The sequence below is a fragment of the Xenia sp. Carnegie-2017 genome, unplaced genomic scaffold (genome assembly GCF_021976095.1).
Source record: "Xenia sp. Carnegie-2017 unplaced genomic scaffold, XeniaSp_v1 HiC_scaffold_20, whole genome shotgun sequence".
NCBI classification, from domain to species: domain Eukaryota; kingdom Metazoa; phylum Cnidaria; class Anthozoa; order Malacalcyonacea; family Xeniidae; genus Xenia; species Xenia sp. Carnegie-2017.
In genome coordinates this window covers 4,033,229-4,058,400 of record NW_025813483.1, presented here as the reverse complement: position 1 = coordinate 4,058,400, position 25,172 = coordinate 4,033,229, and the positions used below count along the sequence as shown (strand labels likewise).

At 33.7% G+C, this 25,172-nt stretch overlaps 2 protein-coding genes across 2 annotated transcripts in view; both read left to right on the top strand.

Annotated features, from left to right (window-relative positions):
• The window catches only part of LOC124441141 (mitogen-activated protein kinase kinase kinase 4-like), a 41,813-nt gene extending 16,641 nt beyond the window's left edge, over positions 1 to 25,172 (top strand). Inside the window, exons 12-19 of the mRNA XM_046991572.1 lie at positions 645 to 858; positions 1,597 to 1,806; positions 2,822 to 2,892; positions 4,082 to 4,198; positions 5,562 to 5,721; positions 16,055 to 16,284; positions 22,122 to 22,326; positions 22,631 to 25,172. Coding sequence (XP_046847528.1) covers positions 645 to 858; positions 1,597 to 1,806; positions 2,822 to 2,892; positions 4,082 to 4,198; positions 5,562 to 5,721; positions 16,055 to 16,284; positions 22,122 to 22,307 — 1,188 coding nt within the window. The 3' untranslated portion in view covers positions 22,308 to 22,326; positions 22,631 to 25,172. The remainder of the gene's footprint in view (positions 1 to 644; positions 859 to 1,596; positions 1,807 to 2,821; positions 2,893 to 4,081; positions 4,199 to 5,561; positions 5,722 to 16,054; positions 16,285 to 22,121; positions 22,327 to 22,630) is intronic.
• On the top strand, positions 11,598 to 13,550 carry LOC124441144 (alpha-1A adrenergic receptor-like). The gene has a single exon (XM_046991576.1). The coding sequence runs from the start codon at positions 11,827 to 11,829 to the stop codon at positions 12,769 to 12,771; it is 945 nt and encodes a 314-aa protein (XP_046847532.1). The 5' UTR covers positions 11,598 to 11,826; the 3' UTR covers positions 12,772 to 13,550.

Here is a 25,172-nt window from a genome sequence, read left to right as displayed (position 1 = left end):
GGTACAAACTTGGATAAGATTTAGAACAACGGAGTACAATCATTGATAAACACTGTTACTGTGGTACAAACTTGGATAAAATTTAGAACAACGGAGTACAATCATTGATAAACACTGTTACTGTGCTACAAACTTGGATAACATTTAGAACAATGGAGTACGATCATTGATAAACACTGTTACTGTGGTACAAACTTGGATAACATTTAGAACAACGGAGTACGATCATTGATAAACACTGTTACTGTGATACAAACTTGGATAAGATGTAGAACAACGGAGTACAATCATTGATAAACACAATTACTGTGCTACAAACTTGGATAACATTTACAACAACGGAGTACAATCATTGATAAACACTGTTACTGTTGTACAAACTTGAATAAGATTTAGAACAACGGAGTACAATCATTGATAAACACAATTACTGTGATACAAACTTGGATAACATTTAGAACAATGGAGTACAATCATTGATAAACACTGTTACTGTGGTACAAACTTGGATAAGATTTAGAACAACGGAGTACAATCATTGATAAACACTGTTACTGTGATAAAAACTTGGATAACATTTAGAACAACGGAGTACAATCATTGATAAAAGCTTGTTCTTGACAATAAAATACTTTGCGTTTTAGAAACTTCAGTGTGAGATCAACAAATGTGTTGATCATGTGATCGGAAGTCAAGACAATCCACACACATTGAGTGGCTCGGTGAGCTGCAACCAAATGTCTCCAAACACACGATTTGCGCGTTCCTCTACTTACCCTGGTACCCACTCGCATATCCACCCTTCAAGAACGATATCTGAACCAGGTCGTCAGAATGTAAAACGCTCAGTTACGACCGGTAAGTTTTCATCGTATTGTCATGATGTAGTTGAACCGTTTTGTGTTAATGACACCCCTCAGAAATAAGGACTAAGATATGACACACCCCAGACATAATGTGTGACACCTTCCCGCTGAAAGTAAGGAGAAAGGTGTGACTCCCCCTAGAAATAATACGTTGACCGAGGTCTGAATGATTGTTGATATCATGCGACAGTCGAATTCAATAATTGTTTTATTGTACAAGTATAAATGCAGAAGCTTTAAAACTATTTCTGCAAACAGTATTGTACTTTTTAGCCAATCATAAACCTACTTTCTAAACACTATTGTACTTCCTAGCCAACCATGAACGAACTTTGTAGAAAGCATTGTACATTCAAGCCAATCATAAACTTATTTTCTAAACACTATTGTACTTCCTAGCCAACCATGAACGAACTTTGTAGAAAGTATTGTACATTCAAGCCAATCATAAACCTATTTTCTAAACACTATTGTACTTCCTAGCCAACCATGAACGAACTTTGTAGAAAGTATTGTACATTCAAGCCAATCATAAACCTACTCTCTAAACACTATTGTACTTCCTAGCCAACCATGAACGAACTTTGTAGAAAGCATTGTACATTCAAGCCAATCATAAACCTATTTTCTAAACACTATTGTACTTCCTAGCGAATCCTAAACCCTGATCATATAAAGGTAGCTACCAGTGTAGTTGATCCTGAGTCAAACACGATCTTTTCTATCTTAGTAAACGAAGCTGTGAATGAGGATGAAGTTGTACCCAGTAGAATATCGAAAGTACGTAAGAGTATAGCTGATCTTGAGCGTAAACGACATATCAGCTTACTGGAGAAACATGTGATAGGGAAAGTTAGTAACAAGAAACGGGATCTTGCTGGTGAACTTGCTGTTATACCCAAACGAGTACCTTTCAAATGGCAGCGTGGAAACAAAATAGGTATGGAGAATAATGTTCATTTATGCAGTATTATTTTTGAAATCTTCTGTATACTTGTGTTTGTTGTTGTGCGGAAACTATGATAATTTACACGTAATAGCTGTAAATATATCGTTCATTTCGCAATAAATTTTTCTCGCCCCAATCCCTCCACATGCACACAATCATATTATTCTCACCCCAATCCCCCTACATGCACACAACTCATTTATCGAATTACCATTCATTTTCGTTATTCAAACGGTGGTCAAATAGAAATACAAAGATTGTTGGAATAAAAAATGCTTTCTAAATTTTTTTGCTCAACTCAAAGTATTGGACTTGTTCATTTTTTTGGCTTGAAAAGCTAATACTCCCCCTGTCTTCTACGCCTTTCATTTAATTTTATTAAACTTATTTGTGGAATTTTGTTTCCATCCCAAAGCTATCTGTACACGACTCGGTCTTCTTGTAACTTTCCGAGTTGTCAATGTTCCATTGGCTTTGTTATACTCTTGGTATCCCCCCGAGTCTTGTATATCCGTAGGCATTCCCGCTCTTCGCCTTCCCTTCCCCCCTTTGCATCCTCACTCATTTTCTTGGTTTTTCTTCTTTGTGGTTTTCTTCTCCTTTGAGTTACTCTACTACTACCATTGAACTAAAATACATGGAACGCCACCTGAAGCAAATAACTGAAGCCAAATCTTACATCAGACACGCGAGATTTTACCCAAGACACGCGTGTGTAGTGTTTCGAGATTCTCTCGCGGAGTGAAAATCGGTTGACTACACACGCGTGTCTGGGGTAAAATCACGGCTTCAAAAAATCATTAGGGTTTTGTATTACAGGTAGCGTTCCATATATTTTAGTTCAATGACTACTATTCTCTTCCTACCTGTATTCCTTGCCTTGTTCATTTCACCCGCGCTTATCTTAAATCCTTCGCCTTTCATTTCACCTGTGACAATACTCTCAATGAAGATGGAAACTCCATCTTATGTTTGATTGTATGTCCACATTTGAACATCTTTCTAGGTGAAGGACAGTTTGGTAAAGTTTATTCATGTGTGAATTTGGACACGGAAGAAGTGGTTGCAATGAAACAGGTTTGTTTTCGTCTCGATGAAGACAGTTTAGCGTTTTATAGTTTCCAAAAATGTGTTTCAGCGATTTTTTCCGCCTTGCTGATTTCCATAAAAAAAAGAACCATGACATTTCAACTATCCTTGAACATTTTGATTAGAAAATATTACCATTTTATTTTCCACACTGAACTATTTTATACTTTACCTCTTTCCGCCTTAAGCGTGTATCATTAACTTGATGACTGTTAAGTCCGAGTAAAGATATGGTTGTGTTTTACAGCTAGGAGGACAGAGTTACTAATGTTGGTTGTGTTTTACAGCTAGGAGGACAGAGTTACTAATGTTGGTTGTGTTTTACAGCTAGGAGGACAGAGTTACTAATGTTGGTTGTGTTTTACAGCTAGGAGGACAGAGTTACTAATGTTGGTTGTGTTTTACAGCTAGGAGGACAGAGTTATTAATGTTGGTTGTGTTTTACAGCTAGGAGGACAGAGTTATTAATGTTGGTTGTGTTTTACAGCTAGGAGGACAGAGTTACTAATGTTGGTTGTGTTTTACAGCTAGGAGGACAGAGTTACTAATGTTGGTTGTGTTTTACAGCTAGGAGGACAGAGTTACTAATGTTGGTTGTGTTTTACAGCTAGGAGGACAGAGTTACTAATGTTGGTTGTGTTTTACAGCTAGGAGGACAGAGTTACTAATGTTGGTTGTGTTTTACAGCTAGGAGGACAGAGTTACTAATGTTGGTTGTGTTTTACAGCTAAGACGACAGAGTTACTAATGTTGGTTGTGTTTTACAGCTAGGAGGACAGAGTTACTAATGTTGGTTGTGTTTTACAGCTAGGAGGACAGAGTTACTAATGTTGGTTGTGTTTTACAGCTAGGAGGACAGAGTTACTAATGTTGGTTGTGTTTTACAGCTAAGACGACAGAGTTACTAATGTTGGTTGTGTTTTACAGCTAGGAGGACAGAGTTACTAATGTTAGTTGTGTTTTACAGCTAAGACGACAGAGTTACTAATGTTGGTTGTGTTTTACAGCTAGGAGGACAGAGTTACTAATGTTAGTTGTGTTTTACAGCTAGGAGGACAGAGTTACTAATGTTGGTTGTGTTTTACAGCTAAGAGGACAGAGTTACTAATGTTGGTTGTGTTTTACAGCTAGGAGGACAGAGTTACTAATGATGGTTTTTTTTTTCCTTAAATTATAGATAACATTTCATCCTAACGATCACAGCGCCTTCACAAACTTGGCTGATGAAATAAAAGCTTTTGAAGGTCTAACACACGACAGTCTTGTAAAATATTACGGATGTGAAGTTCATCGGGTCAGTTACTGTACATCATTTGATGATTGTTTTATAGAGTTTTTTATTTTGTATTAATGTTAAAGAATCCCTCGGAGATAGTGACCTAACCAGTCCGCCATTTTATTCGTGCTGTGTAACAAACATGATGGTTCACAACAATATTTAATAGATATAGTAGCTCTAGATTGCTGACGAGCGGCCATATTGCGTGACAGTCATGATAAATCCAAGATGGCGTGGGAAAGGGGCAAAAAACACAGAGTTACTATAGGGCAATTGATGTTTTTCGCAATTTACTTCTTCGTTTATTTTGGTGGACAAACGCCTCGAGACAACCAAAACGACCAATTTACAAAACACATCGCAAGCGATGTTTGTCGCCCGTATTTCAATAATAATTGTCCAATATGGCTTCAAAACATTATTGATAACGCTTTCTTTCAAATAAAACTTGATTGAAGGAGTTTGAAAACACTGAAACGAAGTAAACTGCGAAAAACAACACTTGCCTAATAGTAGTCCTAAGTTTTTTGCCCGGTTCCCGCGCCATCTTGGATTTATCATGAATGTCACGCTGCCGTCTTAATAAGTCTTATATTAAGTCACATTCGTCAGCAATCTAGTTCTATTATATATATGGTGTGTCATCACTATTTTTATCTTTGATATTTTTATGTCAGGTAGCCAAATAGTTTCTTTTAGTTTTGTAAAGTAGCAGAAAACTTTCATAAATCATAGAATACAGTCTTTGTCGTGGTGACAAATCTAAAAATTAAAGTTTTAAAGATAGCGAATGCCGTGGTAAATAACCAAAATAAACTTATAGTTCTGAAAAGAACTGTTTACAACCACAACACAAACCAGATAGATTTTAAAATCTTTCTTTGGCAGACGTTGACGTCTGTGGAGTAGTCTGTCGAAATGCATCGCGTCTTTTAGCTCTGAAACAGAACTATTAGGTTATTTTGGCTATTCACCATGGCATTCGCCATCTTCATAAATCACTTTATCAATTTAAATAACTTTACCATTATGGTAACTATTCCATGTAATTTCCTGTTACTTCAGACGCATAATAATATTAATAATGTACAAACCATAAAAACAAACAAAACAAAACGACAACTGTTTGATAAACTATAGTAGAGCGTTTTCACATGACGTCATAGCCGCCATGTTAATATACCAATTGAAAAGAATTTCAATAGATTTCTTTTTTTTGAAACCCTAATATGGCTGCTTCGTCCATTTTCACATTGATCTCTACGGAATGATTAAAAAACGCTCTGTATGTCATTATACAACTTGCAATCACGATCAAAAACTTGCTCACTTCTCTTTAACATAAAATTGATTTTATTTTTTTCTTTACAATCTGAAGGATGTCATGTATATATTTATGGAATACTGTGGTGATGGTACCATTTCTGATGTATCCCGTCTTGGGTTACCTGAGCCAATGATACGCAAGTACGCCGACCAGATAATGATAGCTGTAGAGTTTCTTCACGATAGAGGCATTGTACATCGAGATATTAAAGGTTTGTGGTTTCTTTAATAAACTTAATGATTCACTAGTCGAGTTCTAGCAACGATAGAGGCATTGCACATCGAGATGTCAAAGGTTTGTGGTCACTTTAATAACTATAATGATGCACTAGTTGAGTTGTAGCAACAGATTAGTCATTGAAAAACTAATCAATGAAGGTTTTAGTGGATATCTTTAAACTACGCAGAAGCGTAGTTAGCGTCGATAATCGTGGGGCAATATTTATAGAAAATGTTCACTGTGTTTTCACAGACTTATGCAAACCGAGGAGAACTTTGGGAGAACTTGAGAGCAGATCAGTGCAAGCCCGAGACCAAAGGTCGAGAGTTGCTCATGCTCGAAAGTTCTCACAAACGTCTCCGAGGTTTTCATAAGCCAGTGCAAACACGAAAACATCTTTTATTTCTTTTTTGTAAAAGAAAAATAATAAAACGCTTGCGCTGATTGGTCTATAGCTGTGTTGGCATTAACCTGTGCAAACCGATATGAGCTCAACCAATCAAATCAATCAATCAACCAAAAAGAAATTGCAAATCAATCATGAATACATTTTATAAGAAAAATTAAAAGTTTGTTTGAAAATTATCTGTTTCGCACTATAGTTATTTTATAAAAGAAATGAAAGGTGTTTACAGTGTTTGCACTGACTTTTGTGAGAACTCTCGAGCAGGTGCAACCCTCGACAATTGATCTCGGGCTTGCACTGATCTGCTCTCGAGTTCTCTCGAAGGTCTCCTCGGTTTGCATAAGCCTGTGCAAATACAGTAAACATCTTTTATATCTTAAATATAAATAAAGTTTCATTAAACATGTTGTTAACATTGAGCTAAATATATAACTAGAAAACTACCTTTATATAAACATGTCTGTTCTTGCGTGAAGCCAGATTTTACCCTAAGACCACGCGTGTTTAGAGGTCAAATCACGCATTCTAGATTATCGTCGTAAATGAACTTTCTTTTGGCCGTGCGTGGAAAGATCGGGACTAGTTCAATAATAAATTTCTGACTTCAAATTTTAGCAGAAGTTAGACGTGACAGAAAAGTCATAAGGGATTTTAAAACAGGGACTTATCTTCGATGATCTGAGTATAAAACATGACATCACGATAACAACAGTGTACTGTCACGATTTTAATTGATAACATCTTTCTACTATTGCATATGTAATTTGAAGTCGTATAAACTTGTTAATAAGATATGAAAAATAAATAAAAACTACGAAGCTACTTGCCTTCGATAAGAAATATGAATAATAACAAAAACAGGTAGAAAATGTATAAAAAAGATAAATAAATTTATTCTCAAAGTTAATTGATATAAAAATCCGTTGTAAGTTCATTATAATATATATTTAATGTAATGTATAATATATGAATACAAATATTTTTTCGTGACAGAAGATGTTTTTATAATGCGCTAAAATATGACTAATGTTTTTATGTTAATGTTTTTCTAAGTTACTAATATTTTGCTAATTTTAAATGTGAAAAACACTTATAACGCGGCGATGTAGCTGTTGTTCAAAAATAACGTTTGTAAAGAGTTGCCAATTGACTTTGTATAACCATTAAATAACATTTTTCTTTTGAAATATACCTGCGATCTGTATATTTTTAAAGCTTAACCATTTTCTTAAATACTGACTCGAACCTTGATATTTGTAATATTTTGATAAAACACAGCTGTCTTTAGACGGTCTTTTTGTCATTCAATATGTGTTCAAGGCATTAGTCATTGTAATTACTATAGTAATTAAAAAAACCATTGCTCGGGACTGTTGATCACGTATTTATAAAGGATCGTTTTAGCATTTAGTTTAATGTTCAGACATTTAAGATCAAGTACAGTTGTTGACCGCAGAAAACAATTTTGTAAACTATGAATTCAACGGTGGAATTTCCTTCACAAACTTTCTTGGTATTTCTACTAACGGTTAACTCGTTGTGTGTGATTATTGGAGTTACAGGAAACATTTTGGTGATATTGCACAATGTTCGTTGGAATAAAGATAAAAATACGACCAGTTATTTTGTTATAAATTTGGCTGTTTCAGATCTTGTCGTTTGTGGGTTAACTTGTCCGACATATATCGTAGAGAAGACACGTATTTTGATGGGAAAAGTGGTGGACATGATCTTTCATGTCAATTAAACATTTCCATTTTGTGCGCAAGTATATCGCTTTCTATAGTGAATCTCATGATGCTCACAATTGATCGTTACATTTGTATTGCATTACCCCTAAAGTATCCTCACATTGTCACCAAAAGAAAGGTGTCTATGGCTTTGGCTTCAGTATGGATCACTGGCTTTCTTTATTACATTATGATATTTCTCTCCGCAAGAGCTACCGACGTGCTATTGTTATGTGAGATGAACAGAATAGCTGGTTCATTTGGTACTTTTTTCTTTTTCTTTGTTCCACTTGGTGTTACGATCGTTTTCAATGTGAAAACTGTACAAATTGCTCGAATTCAAGGTCGAAAAATAGCTGCACAAGCTTCATCGCTACAAACAAGTGATTCAAAGGCTGCAGATGATTTGAACTCAAGAAAAAACTTTTCGCGACAAATGAAGCTCTTCAAAACCATCCGTGTCGTTTTTGGTTGTTTTTTATTCTGTGCATCACCATTTCCTGTGATAAGTTTCATCGAGAATATCATTTGCAATCGTGGCTGTATTCCTGTGCATGCTGTATTTGCTTCAACGATTTTAGCAGGCTTCAATTCAATTGTAAACCCTTTTATATATGGAATACGAGACAAGGAATACAGAAGATCTTTCATGCAAATGCTTGTGCGATGCTGCAATTAGTTTAGGTAATTGAAACTTAAAAACTTCGAACTTTAAAGATTCTACGTTGAACTCCCATGTGTTAATTATTGTTTGGAAAATCACGATTTTCAACGAATTTTTCATCATGAGTGTTCAGAAACTATTGGTACAGTATTTTAAGGCGGAATATGAATCATTTATAGTTTGACTTATCACAGTCTTACCATTAATAAAAATACACTAAGTTTAAACTGAAAGCAAAGTAAAAATATGTGTTTGCCATAGTAAAGTAACGACTGATACAGCAGCTCGCCTATTTAATTCCGCTACGTAAATAAATTTCAGTGTTCACTCATTGTACAAAAAACAGATTTAAAACTATTCTCATATAAAAAGAATGATGGATATAGGGTTGATTAAAGTAAATTATACAAGCTCATTTTAAACTTAAAAGCTTTTGTAACTTACGCTGTTTTTCAGAAATTTCTAAAGAATGTTTAAAACTAATTTAAAATAGTCCGTATGTGATATGAAACTTACTCTGAATAGAAGACTCACGTTTATTGTCGATTTCAATAACTTTTCAAATGGCGGTTGCCAAGTTACTTTCTAATGTTGCCAATATGGAATATTCGATATGAACTTGTCAACTTGAGTTGACAAGTTGTGTACTTGAGTACTGAAGTTGTGTACTTGAGTATTGAAGTTGTGAACTAAAGTTGCGAAGTACTGGCAAACGCGAAAGGTCTTTGTACCCTGTAGACATTTGGCAATGAACCGTTCAGTAAGCAAAGAAAAGCTTCACCAATAGAAGTAAGAAATGAAATACTTGAAAGGTGGTTAAATAACGAGCGTTTGACAAACATTTCGAAACAACTAAATCCTCCGTATAAGACTATATCAAATATAATAGATCTATGGGTAGACACTGGTTCTATTGCACCTCGCCAGAGCGAACGTGATGTTCGAACCACGCGTACAGATGACGTTATTGCATACACTGAATATCTAAAAATTAATAAACCATCTATTTACGCAGAAGAGATTCAGCAACACCTAGAAAATAACAAAGTTTGCTTTCCAGCAAACATACCTAGCAGGTCATCCATTAGTAGAATTTTGAATAAAGATCTTGGTTACTCTTACAAGATAATAAGTCAAATTCCTCGAGAGACAGAACGGCCGGACGTTATGGAGAAGTTAGAAGCTTACGTAGCAAATATTTCATTGATTGATTGCAACCGTATGCATTTCTTTGATGAGTCGTCTGTAGTTGTTACGAGTGGCAACTGACGTCGAGGGCACAGTATGCAGGGTACTCCTGCATTTAAAATCCAACCATACTCTTCTAGTGCCACATTTACTGTAAATTTTTTACATAATGTAAACGGCGTATCGCATTATAACACTCTTAGAGGGCCGTCAAACAGATTAGAATTGCTAAAGCTTTTCCTTGCTCACTATACGGATCATTGCCAAATGTCTACAGGGTACAAAGACCTTTCGCGTTTGCCAGTACTTGGCAACTTTAGGTCACAACTTCAGTACTCAAGTACACAACTTGTCAACTCAAGTTGACAAGTTCATATCGAATATTCCATATTTGGAATTGTAGCTGGCAACATTAGAAAGTAACTTGGCAACCGCCATTTGAAAAGTTAACTTAAATCGACAATAAAACTATTCTCATATAAAAAGAATGATGGATATAGGGTTGATTAAAGTAAATTATACAAGGTCATTTTAAACATAAAAGCTTTTGTAACTATACGCTGTTTTTCAGAAATTTCTAAAGAATTTTTAAAACTAATTTAAAATAGTCCGTATGTGATATGAAACTTACTCTGAAAAGAAGACTCGCGTTTATTGTGAGTCTTCTAGTCAACTCAAGTTGAGAAGTTCATATGGAATATTCCATATTTGGAAATGTAACTGGCAACATTAGAAGGTAACTTGGCAACCGCCATTTGAGAAGTCAACTGAAATCGACAATAACTCAATATTTGAGAAAGGAACAAGAAATTTTTTATTTGAAAAGTAATATTTTGAATTTGTTACAAATTCATCATCAGACTATATTTACAAGCTAAGATACGCTCAACTTATATGTGCGTTACATCATTTCAACGGAAGTACGTGAATGCGAGTTGGATGGGAGGGACTAGGTCATTGTGAGGCAGTGAAATCAAATAGTTTTGACCTTCCGTGGAAGCGCTACCATCAGTAAAATATGTCTAATGATGATATTTTCTAAAATCAGCCCTTCAGAACTAAAAGTTGCTGGCTGGCTTCGTTACTGCCGTCATGTGCATTTATCCAGGTAATGACGACGTCAGAACGCGTCTTTAATAAAAAAAATAGCATGCATCTATAATATACTGACAACAGCATGAGACCAGAGATCTGTCACGAATTTAATTTAGCCAGTTTAATAACGTCTTCTCTTGAATACACATGTATATTGAACGTCATAAACTCTCTAATTATGCTATCAAAAACAGTTTAGTACTTATGAACTATTGGCGTCAGTATAAGAAATTTATGAATGAAATTAACGACAATTGGAAAACACCGCCGACAAAATAGGGTTTTTTTAATTTTTAAATGCTGTAAAATCCATTACTATGTTTTGGTTATTCATATCCTGTAATGTTTAATAAATAAGTACCAGCGTATTTTCTTGTGGCAAAAGATATTATTTTAATTTTACTAATTCACTAAAATATGAGTAATATTTGTATTGCGTCTAAGTTACATATTTTTAGCACATATTTAATACAAGAAAAACACTTTAAACGGTGAAATATTGTTTAAAAAGAACGTCTGTAAAGAACTCACATCTGACAAATGCATGCAACTTGTTTTAATCATGTTTTCAAACGAGTTACATTGGAATCGCTAAGAAATGCTACTTGACAAATGAAGCTTGTCTAATCACCTTTAGTAAAACGTATTGAATGACTTTTTTCTTTTGAATCTACGTAGATTTGTCCATTTTGAAAACGTATAATGCTTTTAATTACAGACATTAACTTTGAATTTTATTTTAATAAAACACAGCTGTTTTTGACGCTTATTTGTCATTCAGCCATTTGTCTGAAGCATTTAACGTACAAAGGTTGTCTTCTTTCAAACTTTATCATAAATGTATCGATTTGTCAGAAAGCTGAAAATGTATTATTCACTGTGTGCATTAAGCAAAGTATCGCTCATTTGACTATTTATGTACTAAGGAACGTTTGTGCATTAAGTTTAATGTTCAGACATTTGCGATCAAGTGCACTCTGTTGGCAGAAGAATACATACAGAATTTTGTAAACGATGAATTCAACAGTGGAAATTCCTTCACAAACTTTCTTCATATTTGTAATTACAATTGAATCATTGTGTGTAATTATTGGAGTTACGGGCAATCTTTTTGTGATATTGCACAATGTTCGTTGGAATACAGATAAAAATACGAGCAGTTATGTGGTTATAAATTTGGCCGTTTCAGATCTTGTCGTTTGTGGGATCTCTTTTCCATTGTATATTGTAGAGGCGAGTCGTGTCTTGATGGGAAATACTGAAAAATCTGACGTATCTTGTCAATTAAACACTTCTATTTTTTGTGCGACTGTATCGCTTTCTTTTCTAAATCTCATGATGCTCACAATTGATCGTTACATTTGTATTGCATTACCCCTAAAGTATCCTCACATTGTCACCCAAAGAAAGGTGTCTGTAGCTTTGGTTTCAGTATGGATCACTGGCTTTCTTAGTTTTATTATGATGTTTTTCACCGCAAGAGCTACCGACGTGCCATTGATATGCGAGATGAACAAAATAATGGCTTCAGTTGTTGGTTTTTTCTTTTTTTATGTTCCACTTGGTGTTACGATCGTTTTTAATGTGAAAACTGTAAAAATTGCTCGAAACCAAGGTCGAAAAATAGCAGCACAAGCTTCATCACTACAAACAAGTGATTCAACCTCTACAGATGATTTGAACTCAAGAAAAAACTTCACACGACAGTTGAAACTGTTCAAAACAATCCGTGTCGTTTTTGGTTGTTTTTTATTCTGTGTATCACCATTTCCTGTGATAGGTTTTGTGGAGTTTATCATTTGCAATCGGGGCTGTATTCCTCCAGAAGTTATAGTTGTCTTACTGCTTTTAGCTGGTCTGAATTCAATTATAAACCCTTTCATATATGGCATACGAGACAAGGAATACAGAAGATCTTTCAAGCAAATGCTTGTGCGATGCTGCAATTGGTTTAGGTGACTGAAACTTGAAATTTTTGTTCTACGTATCATATACAAGAATGGAAGAGGCTATCATGACGTTGGACTTGCTCATTTTAACACTTGAAGTATTAATAAGATCTAAGTTGAAAATGCAACGATAATTAACAACATTTTATTATCAACATAAGATTATCAATATTAGATTGTCAACATAAGATTATCAACATTGGATTATCAACATAGGATTATCAATATTTGATTATCAACATAAGATTATCAACATAAGATTATCAAAATAAGATTATCAACATATGATTATCAACATAACATTATCAATATAAGATTTTATCAACATAAGATTATCAACATAAGATTATCAACATTAGATTATCAACATAAGATTATCAACATAACATTATCAACATAATTTATCAACATAAGATTATCAACATTAGATTATCAGCATAAGATTATCAACATTGGATTATCAGCATAAGATAGAAGCTGATTTGAGCTTAAGCTGTGAGAGAAAATAGTCAGTCGAGTTTATTCTAACTCGTAGCGAATGTTGTACTACAAGTTACATTTGATTAAAAATAATTTATCTTGTTAATGGAGAGTTAAATCGAAAAGTGTTAAAGCAATTTTTCTTGATCGATTGTTTGTGACAAAATTTAATGTTTACTGGTGAAAAATAAAATCATCAAAATCAATAAACATGTAAATTTAATAACTCGAAGTGAGTACCATTTTTTCTGGACTCGTAACTTCTAAACGATAACATTAATTACAAATGTCATTCAAAACAGTTTTAAATCTTTAAACCATATCACTTTGACTTCATTATGAAAAGGATGGATAAGAAAGTAGCACCTCGATAAATAATTATCATTAGCAGGTTCGTAGCTCGTGAGATTTCGAGTATTATGTAGAAATGAAAAGAATACAATAAAGCAAAAATGTAATGTTAACGGTCTTCGACTGTTGTTTGTATCAAGCAACCAAGGACGGATTATCCAGTAGGCTAAGTAGGCTTAAGCCAACTGGCCCGGGTTTTCGAGAGGCCCGTTGTATCTATAGACATAAATAGGATTTGAGCGTTTTTGCTATTCCAGCTAGCTAAATGTTCTTGTCTTAAATTATTTATGCTTTCGAAAACCTTACGAGCAAATGAATGCAGGGGGAAAATGGTTCTCGTACTATCTGCTGTTGAAATGCACAATGCTCAGAACTCATGAAGTATTACATGGCTTTTCCTATTTCCCTGACCATTTCAATGATTTTTGAAATTTCGTTTTAACTTTGAAATGAACTTTTTATATTTTCCGATATTTTTCCCTATGGGGTTACAAACAGGAAATGCAAAGCAAAGGAAAACTGAGCTTAGTGAGAGGAATAGGTATCGCTTAAAGGCCTTTAACTTTGTCTTAGCCTACAGGCCCCGTAGTTAGTAATCCGTCACTGCAAGCAACTACTGGAAAAATAAATATGAAACAGTCAGTCAACAACAAAACGTTGAAACGTCAGTCAACAACAACAAAAACAGTCCTTCTCAGGACTATACTAACCTGGACGATCTACATTTACAAACATGAAACAGAAGGACTATCAGGCGTTCACTCGGGCTTTTCAAGAACAGTGTTTGATCATATTTGTGTGTTATAATGGTTGCCAAGTAGCATGGTAGCGCAATCTCTCTTACATTGCAATGTATTATATCAGTAAATCATGTTTTATTATACTTGTCCTCTTTGACACTCACGCGTGAAGCAATGCAAAAAAGATTTTGATTGGTTCACGGACTTCGTGTCTACCACGCGTGACTTATGCAATCTCGCGACATTGAAGGAAAATACGAATTTTAAACCAAGTCATTTAACGATGTGAGATATTTTGAAACGACTTTAATCCAAAGCTGTCATCCGAGAATCATCATGATACGAATCCTTTGGATTAAATAGCATTCATATTGTGTTGTGCGTTTGGGGTCAATGTCTTGTTGCAAAACACACAATTAAATATGATTTCATTTTTATGATGATGCCCTGACCAAGTTAAACCAAAACAGTTTCTTTACTGTCAACTAATCTTTCGATGTTTTTAAATAATTGTATAATATTTACAATGGTGGCCAATTTATCCATCCAATAAAGATGATGAAATGCTTATTGATTGATTTTTCTATGGTTGTATTTCCAATAATCGATTGTGAAATCTTGACATGTGCACATTTACATAAATCTTATGTTCTCGAGTCTTTAACTTTTACACAAATGTTAAACTTTTTGTTGTTTAAATGAATAATTTAAATTACATAAACTTCTAATCATCTATCCGATTGCAGATTGTCTTGAACAAACTGGATTGTATAACATCATCCTCTTTACAAATAGATTTATGAGCTTCTTTTGTTCTAAGTGTTGCATTTTTATACAGTGCTGGCGGCTATGACTCATGCTTTGTACGAAAAAGGAATTTGAAAACTGTTTGGCTCTATAGAGCAATATGCTGAAGGTCAAATTGCTAGACAGGAAGTGAGTCCTTGTACGAAAGGAATGGGGGCTGTGGTTTAGTCTTAAATGTTTATATAAGTGAGAAACGAGTTAAATAAGCAATATGCTGAAGGTCATATTGTTAGACAGGAAGTGAGTCCTTGTACGAAAGGAATGGGGGCTGTGGTTTAGTCTTAAATGTTTATATAAGTGAGAAACGAGTTAAAATAAGCAATATGCTGAAGGTCAAATTGTTAGACAGGAAATAAGTCCTTGTAATGAAAGGAATGGGGGCTGTGGTTTAGTCTTAAATGTTTATATAAGTGAGAAACGAGTTAAAATAAGCAATATGCTGAAGGTCAAATTGTTAGACAGGAAGTGAGTCCTTGTACGAAAGGAATGGGGGCTGTGGTTTAGTCTTAAATGTTTATATAAGTGAGAAACGAGTTAAAATAAGCAATATGCTGAAGGTCAAATTGTTAGACAGGAAATAAGTCCTTGTACGAAAGGAATGGGGGCTGTGGTTTAGTCTTAAATGTTTATATAAGTGAGAAACGAGTTAAAATAAGCAATATGCTGAAGGTCAAATTGTTAGACAGGAAATAAGTCCTTGTACGAAAGGAATGGGGGCTGTGGTTTAGTCTTAAATGTTTATATAAGTGAGAAACAAGTTAAAATAAGCAATATGCTGAAGGTCAAATTGTTAGACAGGAAATAAGTCCTTGTAGAAAATGGATGGGAGTGATACAGGGGGGTGTGAAATACACATTACTATGTCACATTGTGTAACAGCGAATATGATTTTCACTGTATTTTTTTCTTTCTTAGGTCCAAACATTTTTCTCTCTTCGGAAGGTCTAATAAAACTGGGTGATTTTGGAGCTTCTGTTAAATTAGGCAATCCCTCGCAGACAATGTGTGGTGAAGTAGCCACTCTCCGGGGAACTATTGCGTACATGGCACCGGAAGTTATTACCCTCGATAAAGGAGCCGGTTATGGGAGGGCTGCTGACATTTGGAGCGTGGGCTGTGTTGTTGTTGAAATGGCCACTGGGAAGGTAGGATGTCGTTTATATAATTACTTTAGTATTTTCTAAGTGATTAGAATCTGAATTCCAATTACGTTCTAAAGTTTTCTTTTTTTATCGAATGTGAACACCTTGATGATATTTCAAAACACAGTTCTAGTTTCTTTCATATTTTAATATAATAGATAATAACATCACGTTGTTATGATGTACTCAGGTATAGTAACAAGATAATCATTGTCTTCAATGTTCTACCAACTGAACTATAAGATCAACTGTAGACTATGATGATGTTTAAAACGCAGTTCTACTTTCTTTCAAGTTTTAATGTCATAGATGATTGCCTAACAATTTGATTATTTTTATAACGATTAATATAGTTAAAATAATAATTTCAGGAAATTACTAAAAATTAAATAATTTTTTATTCCTTGCCCAGGAAGGGTGTTACTTTTTATTAGATGGTGATTTTTTCAAACCAGCTAAAAACTTGGCTAGGTTTCTAACTTGACGATAATCTAACTTTCTTTTCTTTGAATTTAAGTTTTATTTTATTAATTGTCTAGTTTGAATCATAGTTTTTTGTCTTTTGAGAGATTTTTGGTACAACGACAAAATTCTATACAATTGATAGCGCTATGTATATAGACTACGTCACGTGTTACGGACTGCAAAAGATTTTTCTCCAATTTCCATGTATATTAAAAAGCAAATTTATTTAATCATCTTTTATTATTTCCTGTTTGACACATTAACTAAACATAGATTCGCATACATCATTTGCGGTTTTCAGATTAAAAGACAATTATCTTTTTTTTAAGAATGCAACGATTCATCTTCAGAGCCGAAAATTATAATTGTAATCGGTCAAAAATTTTATTATTATGTTGCATGCAATGTATTATTTATTTTGTTTTATATGATTGTTTTAATATATTTTCTATCATTATTTACTGTCAGTTAGCAGTACATTATTCACAATCTGTTCAAGTCGTTAGTCTTAAATGATAAAGTAGAAAGCATCTTCCAAAAAATGGTTCTATTTCAAACTGAAAATATGAAATGAATAAGCAGACGCAGTTTTCGACTCTAGTATGTATTCTCATTATATTGTCAATATATGATCAGATATCATACATTTTTAATTTGTACAGATATAGTCGTACAAAGTTATCTCATCATATTTTATGACCTTCACTGACGTCTAAGATAATAGCCTAACCCACACCGGACAAAGAACTGTTTGAGTTAATGAATTTATAATGCTCTATTACATGACTTTTTTTTGTTTTGAATCTTTTTGACAAGTCATGGGTAGTCAAGCCATTATTTAGCTAAGTACGCAAGTATTTTTAATATTTACTCATTTTGTGAACATTCGATATTAATCAAAGGTTGAAAAAATTATTCCTTTTGACTTGCAAAAGTTGAAGAAGCAGTGAAGGCGGAAATCAGTAATTACCAACGACTCCTGTATCAGTTGATTGATTTCTCATTAAATAACGACTCGAAGAGACGATTTTAAACAGATTGCATACAACGTTTATTACGTCGGCTTATGATTTGAAAAAATAGCTTCGCCATTTGTAAAAGAAAATTTCATCGTTTGTATCTTGGTGAAGTAGAGGTTCTACTATATATTTGTCACAAGAACATCATTTTGGTGCAGCGCGTCTCATAAAAATTTACCTCTGTGAGGTTAAACTTTGGTCTTCGAAGAATTTGTTTCATATAAACACGTTTATTTAGCTGAAGAGAAACGCTTTTTGATGTTCGAGAGACATTAGCACTTGACAAGAGGCTGAGTGGGTTGTTGTTATTGTGAAAGAAGCATCAAGAAGAATAACTGATTGAAAGGCTGGAAGACATACAATTGTCGTTAAGAAGTTGATCAAACCATCTGTAAAAAAAAAGTATTGATTATTAAAGTCATCTTAAGAAAAGAAAATCCACAACAATAGATAAACTGGTGGATGTACTCCAAAGTCCGTATCATTCCATTGTCTAAATAAAAGCCTTTGCTGTAGAAGCAATTATTCAAATCCGTACACCGAGATGTTTTTTAATCACACAAGAAACAACAGTAATACCGATTTCTTTGAGTTTGGATGGTTTCGTTTTCCTACAAATGTTGTTGATAACTATGTGGCTATGATCGTAATCCATGATATTTTGGTTGTGCTTGCACTTCTTTCCAATCCTATATTTCTTTACGTTATTTACAAGACGTTTCATTCATCTACTGGAAAGAACAATAGTTTGCTTTTAGCATGTACTTGTGTCTCTAACATTTTCATGTATGGTTTCAGTATGTTAAATATGATCATTGGATTCGGTATTGGTGTCATGACACGAGTCTTTTCCATATTAATGCCTACATATTACCTCATAACCCTCGGCTTGGCACTAAATAATTATGGTCTTATTGTAACACCCATAAAATTTCAAGTGTTGTCACCCAAACCAAAAACTGTTATTGCTATCGTGGGACCAGTATATATAATATTCTCACTCGTACTCCTCATTGTCCCCAGTTTTGTTGAGAATATTCATTTGTACACGGAAATGTTGTTGACGACAGAAGTCGGTATATGTTGGATTGTAACCATTATTCTATCGATATTATATTTTAAAATCACCAAGACTTTATATCATCGGAAAAAGAAGCTTTTAAAAACATTCAATGTATCTGAAAATCAACAGGGATCCGTCATCATTGCGAAAAATTCAAGGCTAGCTAAAGTGATGTTTATTTACATTTTAGAGTTAATTATCTTGACGCTTCCGACTTTTACTTGCACTATGATACAGAGTGTATTTTACGACCGACAAAATCTCACCTTACATCGTATAATTTTCTTTTTAATTCCTATGGCCATCAGTTTACCAATTGTTCACGTGTTCCACTGGCTTCTTCTATCTCCTCTGTATTACCAAGAGATAAAGAGAATTATCGGGAAGATTTTTGATTTATTTCATCGTAAGAGTCAGGAACAGTAAACTCTTTACAAAAAATTTTATGTTCTTAGTGTAGTGCTAGAAACGATATGAAATAATTTTTTGTTTTTATTTTTAACCAGATGGATTTTTAACCATTGATTACCAGTCTTTCATTTTATTATAAATTTTATTGTCTTAAAACGGTTAGGTTTCTTCACGTTGGCTTATCCATAATTTAGCTTTGAAGGATTCAACTGTAATCCAATTCATTTTTGTGAGTTTGTTTGCATGTGATTAAAATGTGGGTTTAATGGAGAATAAGAATGTCGACATTATCTTTCTAATTCTGATTGGTTTACAGCAACAAACAGTTCTTATTTTTTAACATTAGGCAATATTTTTTAAGCTCATTAACAAAACATGCGCAGTTGTTTAACATTAGTATTTCGAATATCTTTTAATTTATGATCAAACATCTTACATTTTTTAATCAAGCCAGTATTTTTTAATGATATTTATTTTTGTTCTCAGTTGTCTATGTTAATATTCTCCCCCACTCATCTATATAAAGAATGTTTTATTAAGATTGATTAATTCATAACGTTCTTTTACCTTCTATTTCTCTTTAATTGTCGCCTTAAAGAGATAAATGTAAACAGATTGGACAAAGCCTTTTCTACGCAGGCATACGATTTCAGTAAATCGCTTTGTCATTTATCCTTAAAGCACAATTTGATCGTTGACATCTTGATGGAATAGAGCTTTTACATTTCTCACAAGAACATTGTTTGATATTGAGAAAGATTTGGCTTCGTGAGGGGTTGTGAACTTTGGTCATTGAAGAATTTGCCTCTCATATACTGCGTTGTTTAGCTAAAGAGAGACACATTTTGACGTTTGACAAAAGTTAAGTACTTTTGTCGTTTGCGAAAAGTCAGAGTGAGTTGTTATTGTGACAGAAGGGTCAAGCGTCGCGAAGAATGAATGACTGAAAGGCTGCAAGACCTACAGTTGTTATTTATAAGATAAAACCATCTGTAACAGAAGTGCAGTGTTTTCCAAAATCATCTCACGAAAAAGCCCAACAAAAAAAGATAAAGTGGTTGATCGATTCCAAAGTCGTTTACATTCTAACATCAAAACAAAAGGCATTACTGCTGTGGCAATACAAGAAGCAGTCGACCATTATTCTCAGCAATTGTTGACCGTCTCAAGATGTATTTTAATACCACAAGAAATTACAGTAATCTTGAGTTCTTTGAATTTGGATGGTTTCGTTTTCCTACAAACGTTGTTGACAACTATGAGGTTATGATCATAATCCATGATGTTTTGGTTGTGCTTTCTTTTATTTCCAATCCGATATTACTTTACGTTATTTACAAGACGTTTCATTCATCTACTGGAAAAACAACAGTCTTCTTTTAGCATGTACTTGTATCTGTAATATTTTCACGTATGGTTTCGGTATCTTAGATATAATGATTGTAATCGGCGTCGATGTCATGACACGAGCTTTATCCATATCTCTGCCTACATATTACTTTATAACCCTCGGTTTGGCACTAAATAATTATGGTCTTATTGTAACACCCATAAAATTTCAAGTGTTATCACCCAAACCAAGAACTGTAATTGCTATCGTGGGACCAGTATGGTTAATAATCTCCCTCGTACTCCTCATTGTCCCCAGTTTTGTTGAGGATATTGAATTGTACTCAGAAACGTTGTTGGCGACTGAAGTCGGTATATGTTGGATTTTGACCGTTATTATATTGGTATTATATTGGAAAATTGTCAACACGTTATATCAAAGGAAAAAGACGCTTTTAAAAACGTTTAATTTGTCCGAACAACAACAAGGATCTGTCATCATTGCAAAAAATTCAAGACTAGCAAAAGTGATGTTTATTTACATTTTAGAGATAGTTGTCTTGTCACTTCCAGTTGATACTTGCATTGTGATACAGAGTGTATTTTACGACTTAGAAAATCTTACTTTAGATCGTATAATCTTCTTCTTAGTTCCTGCGGCCATTAGTTTACCACTTGTTCACGTGATCCACTGGCTTCTTCTATCTCCTCTGTATTACCAAGAGATAAAGAGAATTGTGGGAAAGATTTTTAACTTATTTCATCGTAAGAGTCAGGAACAATAAACGTATAAAGCAAAATTTTTAATGTACTTAATGTAGTGTTAGGAAGGACTGAAGGTCTTTCATTTTATTTTGAGTTGGCTGTTGTAAAACTGTTTACGTTTCTCCACTTCCGTATTTGAATATTATACCATTAAAGGATTTATTCGTTCGCCATTCATACTTGTGAATTTGTTTTCGTGCGATTAAAATGTTGCTTTCTGCGGTGGGATCCTGAACGTATTCTAAAATCTTACTCACGTTTACACTCATTTAGTACGACACCGTAATCGCGTTCCCACCATGCAATACCAAATTCGTGTCTCCATCAATGTCAAGACTTTTGATTAACCACTCTAAATTAAAAATTTCTTGAAGTAAAAATACCGTCAATCTTCCAATAATTACACGGGTTATATGGAAGCTCCACTCAGCGAGAGTGAGTGTGAGTGAGCTTTTTCTATACAGGAGTATATTTTTTAACTTCTCTTATATATTCGTTAACGTAGCTTTATTATTAGTTTATTGTCTCTACTTACCAGCAATTCTTCCAATTCTTCTGGCTGTATTGTTGTTTGCGTGAGAAGACGTTTTTCTTTTTGTCAATGACCACCATTCAAAGTCTGGTTGTGTTGTTGGTTTTGAGAGAAGACGTTTTCCTCCTCTTTTCGAAAAAAATCACATGAATCTTTATGGTGATAAATTTTTAGTGTAGTGATTAATTAGAGACCCTGTTTCCGAACACGTGTTATATTTCATCCTCGTCACGTGACTCTATTCTCATTTTTTTAGCCCCCGTGGAGCGAGTACGACAACCAATGGGCGATCATGTTAAAGGTTGGTGAGGGTGGCTCTCCTGCAATCCCAGAATCCCTTAGTGATGAAGGAAGGGAATTTTTGACGCGTTGTTTCGTGCACGACCCTCACGAGAGATGGACCGCAAGACAGCTTCAAAATCTCACTTTTCTTAAAGTATGATTTAATTTGCATTTCATGGGTAAGAAATGAAGTTATTCAAGTATTTATTCAGTTGGTAGATGCTGTAGAATTTGTTTTCTTCCTATATCACACAAGACTTTTGATATTACAGAGCTAATCTCAATGCAAATTAAACAAAGTTAATATTTACATGGTACTTACAGTTTGGCAAGCCTAGTACCCCGAGTTTTTGTATTGACGCTCCTACCTTAATTACTGAGTAGCGTCTATGAAAGAGCTTGCGTACGAAGTTGCAATTTTGTGTCATCAGATTGGTGATTTTTCAATCACAGACATCATTGTTTTGAACATCTATTTTATAGAACAATTATTGATGGTTTTGGAATTCCAATGGATCATAATGGATCATACTGGTTCGCTATTTACTTATTCTGTTCAGGATCACCATCTATTACGGTCAGATTTATCTATGTTGCATTATTTATTAGTTTGCCGTCGTGGTAGCTATGGAGTAATTTATTTAAATGAAGTCGGAATTTGTTTGAAGTTTCCTTCTTGTTCTTGATGAACACTCGCAAAGTTTTTCAAATTTTCTTTGAAAAGTATGCCGTTTTTCATGGTCTGTGTGATCTTTGTATTCGCACTAGAACATCTTGAGCAATCGTTTATTTGAATATTTTTTCTGGAGGATAAATGTGTTAGAAAACATTTCATCTTTACTACGGAGCTCAACTACTGCATACTTAGGCATTGCGTTTGAAAATTAAGCTTCAAGAAAATAATGCGTTTTATTTATTGAGAGAATTTTTAAGTAAATATATAATCCATCCAAGTTTGGTATTTTCCATTTGTAGCTATATCAGTTTAGAAGATTACGCCAGCTTAAAGGCATAGAAGATAACTATTATTTATTATATAGTTAAAATGTAAATGTGTTTTAAAATATATGTATATAGAATGTATGGAGTTGACAAATGTTTAAAATTACATTTACTTCATGAAAAATATTCTTCTACTAATAATCCCTGCTGCCAAAATTTAATGATATTTTGCTATCCGTACACAGACACTTTAGATGACTAAAATTTCAACTTTTTTTCTCTACTAAATGATCTTTTGGACTTATTTCTGAAATGATTCCGGTGGTTGAATAAACGTTCAACAGCAATTTACAAATTCAAGAAAACTGTCTTAAAGATTTTCTTTCATGAATTTGATTTATTATTTTAATAAACACCCAAGTAATAAACTCCCATGATAAAAAACACCTACCCTGGGTGTTTTTATCGTGTTAAAAAAGTGGTCATGTCTACTTTACAAGACGGAAACTTTTTTACCTTTGAACTGGCACTTTTTTATTGATATAACATGGTTTCAATGATCGCTTTTTGGTTTTGGAGAGAACTTTAATTTTTTATACAACGACATGCAATTATCCATTTCATTTCATGCAACAGAATCTTAGCTAGTGAGGTGTCAATCATTTCCAATCTTTATTAAAAAGTGATTTTTTAATAAAGATAAAAATGATTGAAGCATCACTAGGTGATTTTAATAAAGATTGCAAGTGATTGAAACATTGTTATTTTCTGTGTCACATCGTTGATAAAAATATGTTCGTAAGTACGTATCTTTGTTGACGTCAAAATCTTGCATAAGAAATTGACATTTTCCCCTATGAAAGCAATAATTCATTTTCAGAGCCGAGAAATTTTTTGTAATGTCAAAAATTTGTTAGTATGTTTTTTTGTTATCAATTATTTATTTTAATAATCTGATAATTTTCTGTTTATGTTTGTTGTCAGTCAACAGTGCATTATACACAATCTATTCCGGACGATGATTTTACATAAAAAAGTACTATCCGAAAACTAGCACTATATTAAACTTAATTTGACATCAAAACCAACCGAGAGAGTTGTCAACCGTAATGTTTGGAATTCCTTTTATCAGTCTTTAAAATATTGTACATTTTTCTTTTTTTCCATTCTTAATCGATGTTTAATGACCATAACAAATACTCTCTGTTTTTACCGACTGCTGTAGACTAACTATAATCCCTTCGACTCGACAAAGAACTGTTTTAAGTTGTTGAATATATAATATTCTAGTTTGGCGTATTTTTAATTAAATCTTTGTGCTTCGTCTCCGTCGGTCATTGCTACAATTAAAGCAGCAAATTTTTTATAATTCACTCTTTTTGTGTATTTTCGATATCTATCAAAGATTCAAAAGATTTTTCTTTTCAACGTGGAAAAAGTTGAGAAATTGTGACGACGAGAATCGATAACTATAATTTTTGAATAATTTCAGCTGTTGCATTCATTGCTATGTATATTGGAGACGAATGTAAACAATTGCACAAAAACTTTTCTATGTCGGCCTATGATTTCAGTAAATCGCTTGGGCATTTTTCATAAAAAAAATTCATCTTTGGTGTCTTGGTGGAATAGAAGTTACATTTAAACCTTAGCTTCGTGACGTTGAACCTTGTTCATCAAAGAATTTGCTTCCAATATACATGTTTTTTTTAGCGACGTGCTTCCGTTTGACAGAGATATAACTCCTTTGGTGGAGGCTGATAAACCATCTGCAACAGAAGCAGTAATTACTAAATTCATCAACAACATCGACAACAACAGATAAACTGATGAATATACTCCTATAGCCGTTACCATTCCAGTGTGTAAATAAAACCAAATAGATTTGTAACCATTGATTACCAATCTTTCATTTTGTTATAAATTTTATTGTCTTAAAACAATTAGGTTTCTTCACGTTAGCATTTCCATATTTTGGCTTTGAAGGATTCAACTGTAATCCAATTCATTTATGTGAGTTTGTTTGTAAGTGATTAAAATGTGGATTTAATGGAGAATAAGAATGTCGACATTATCTTTCTAA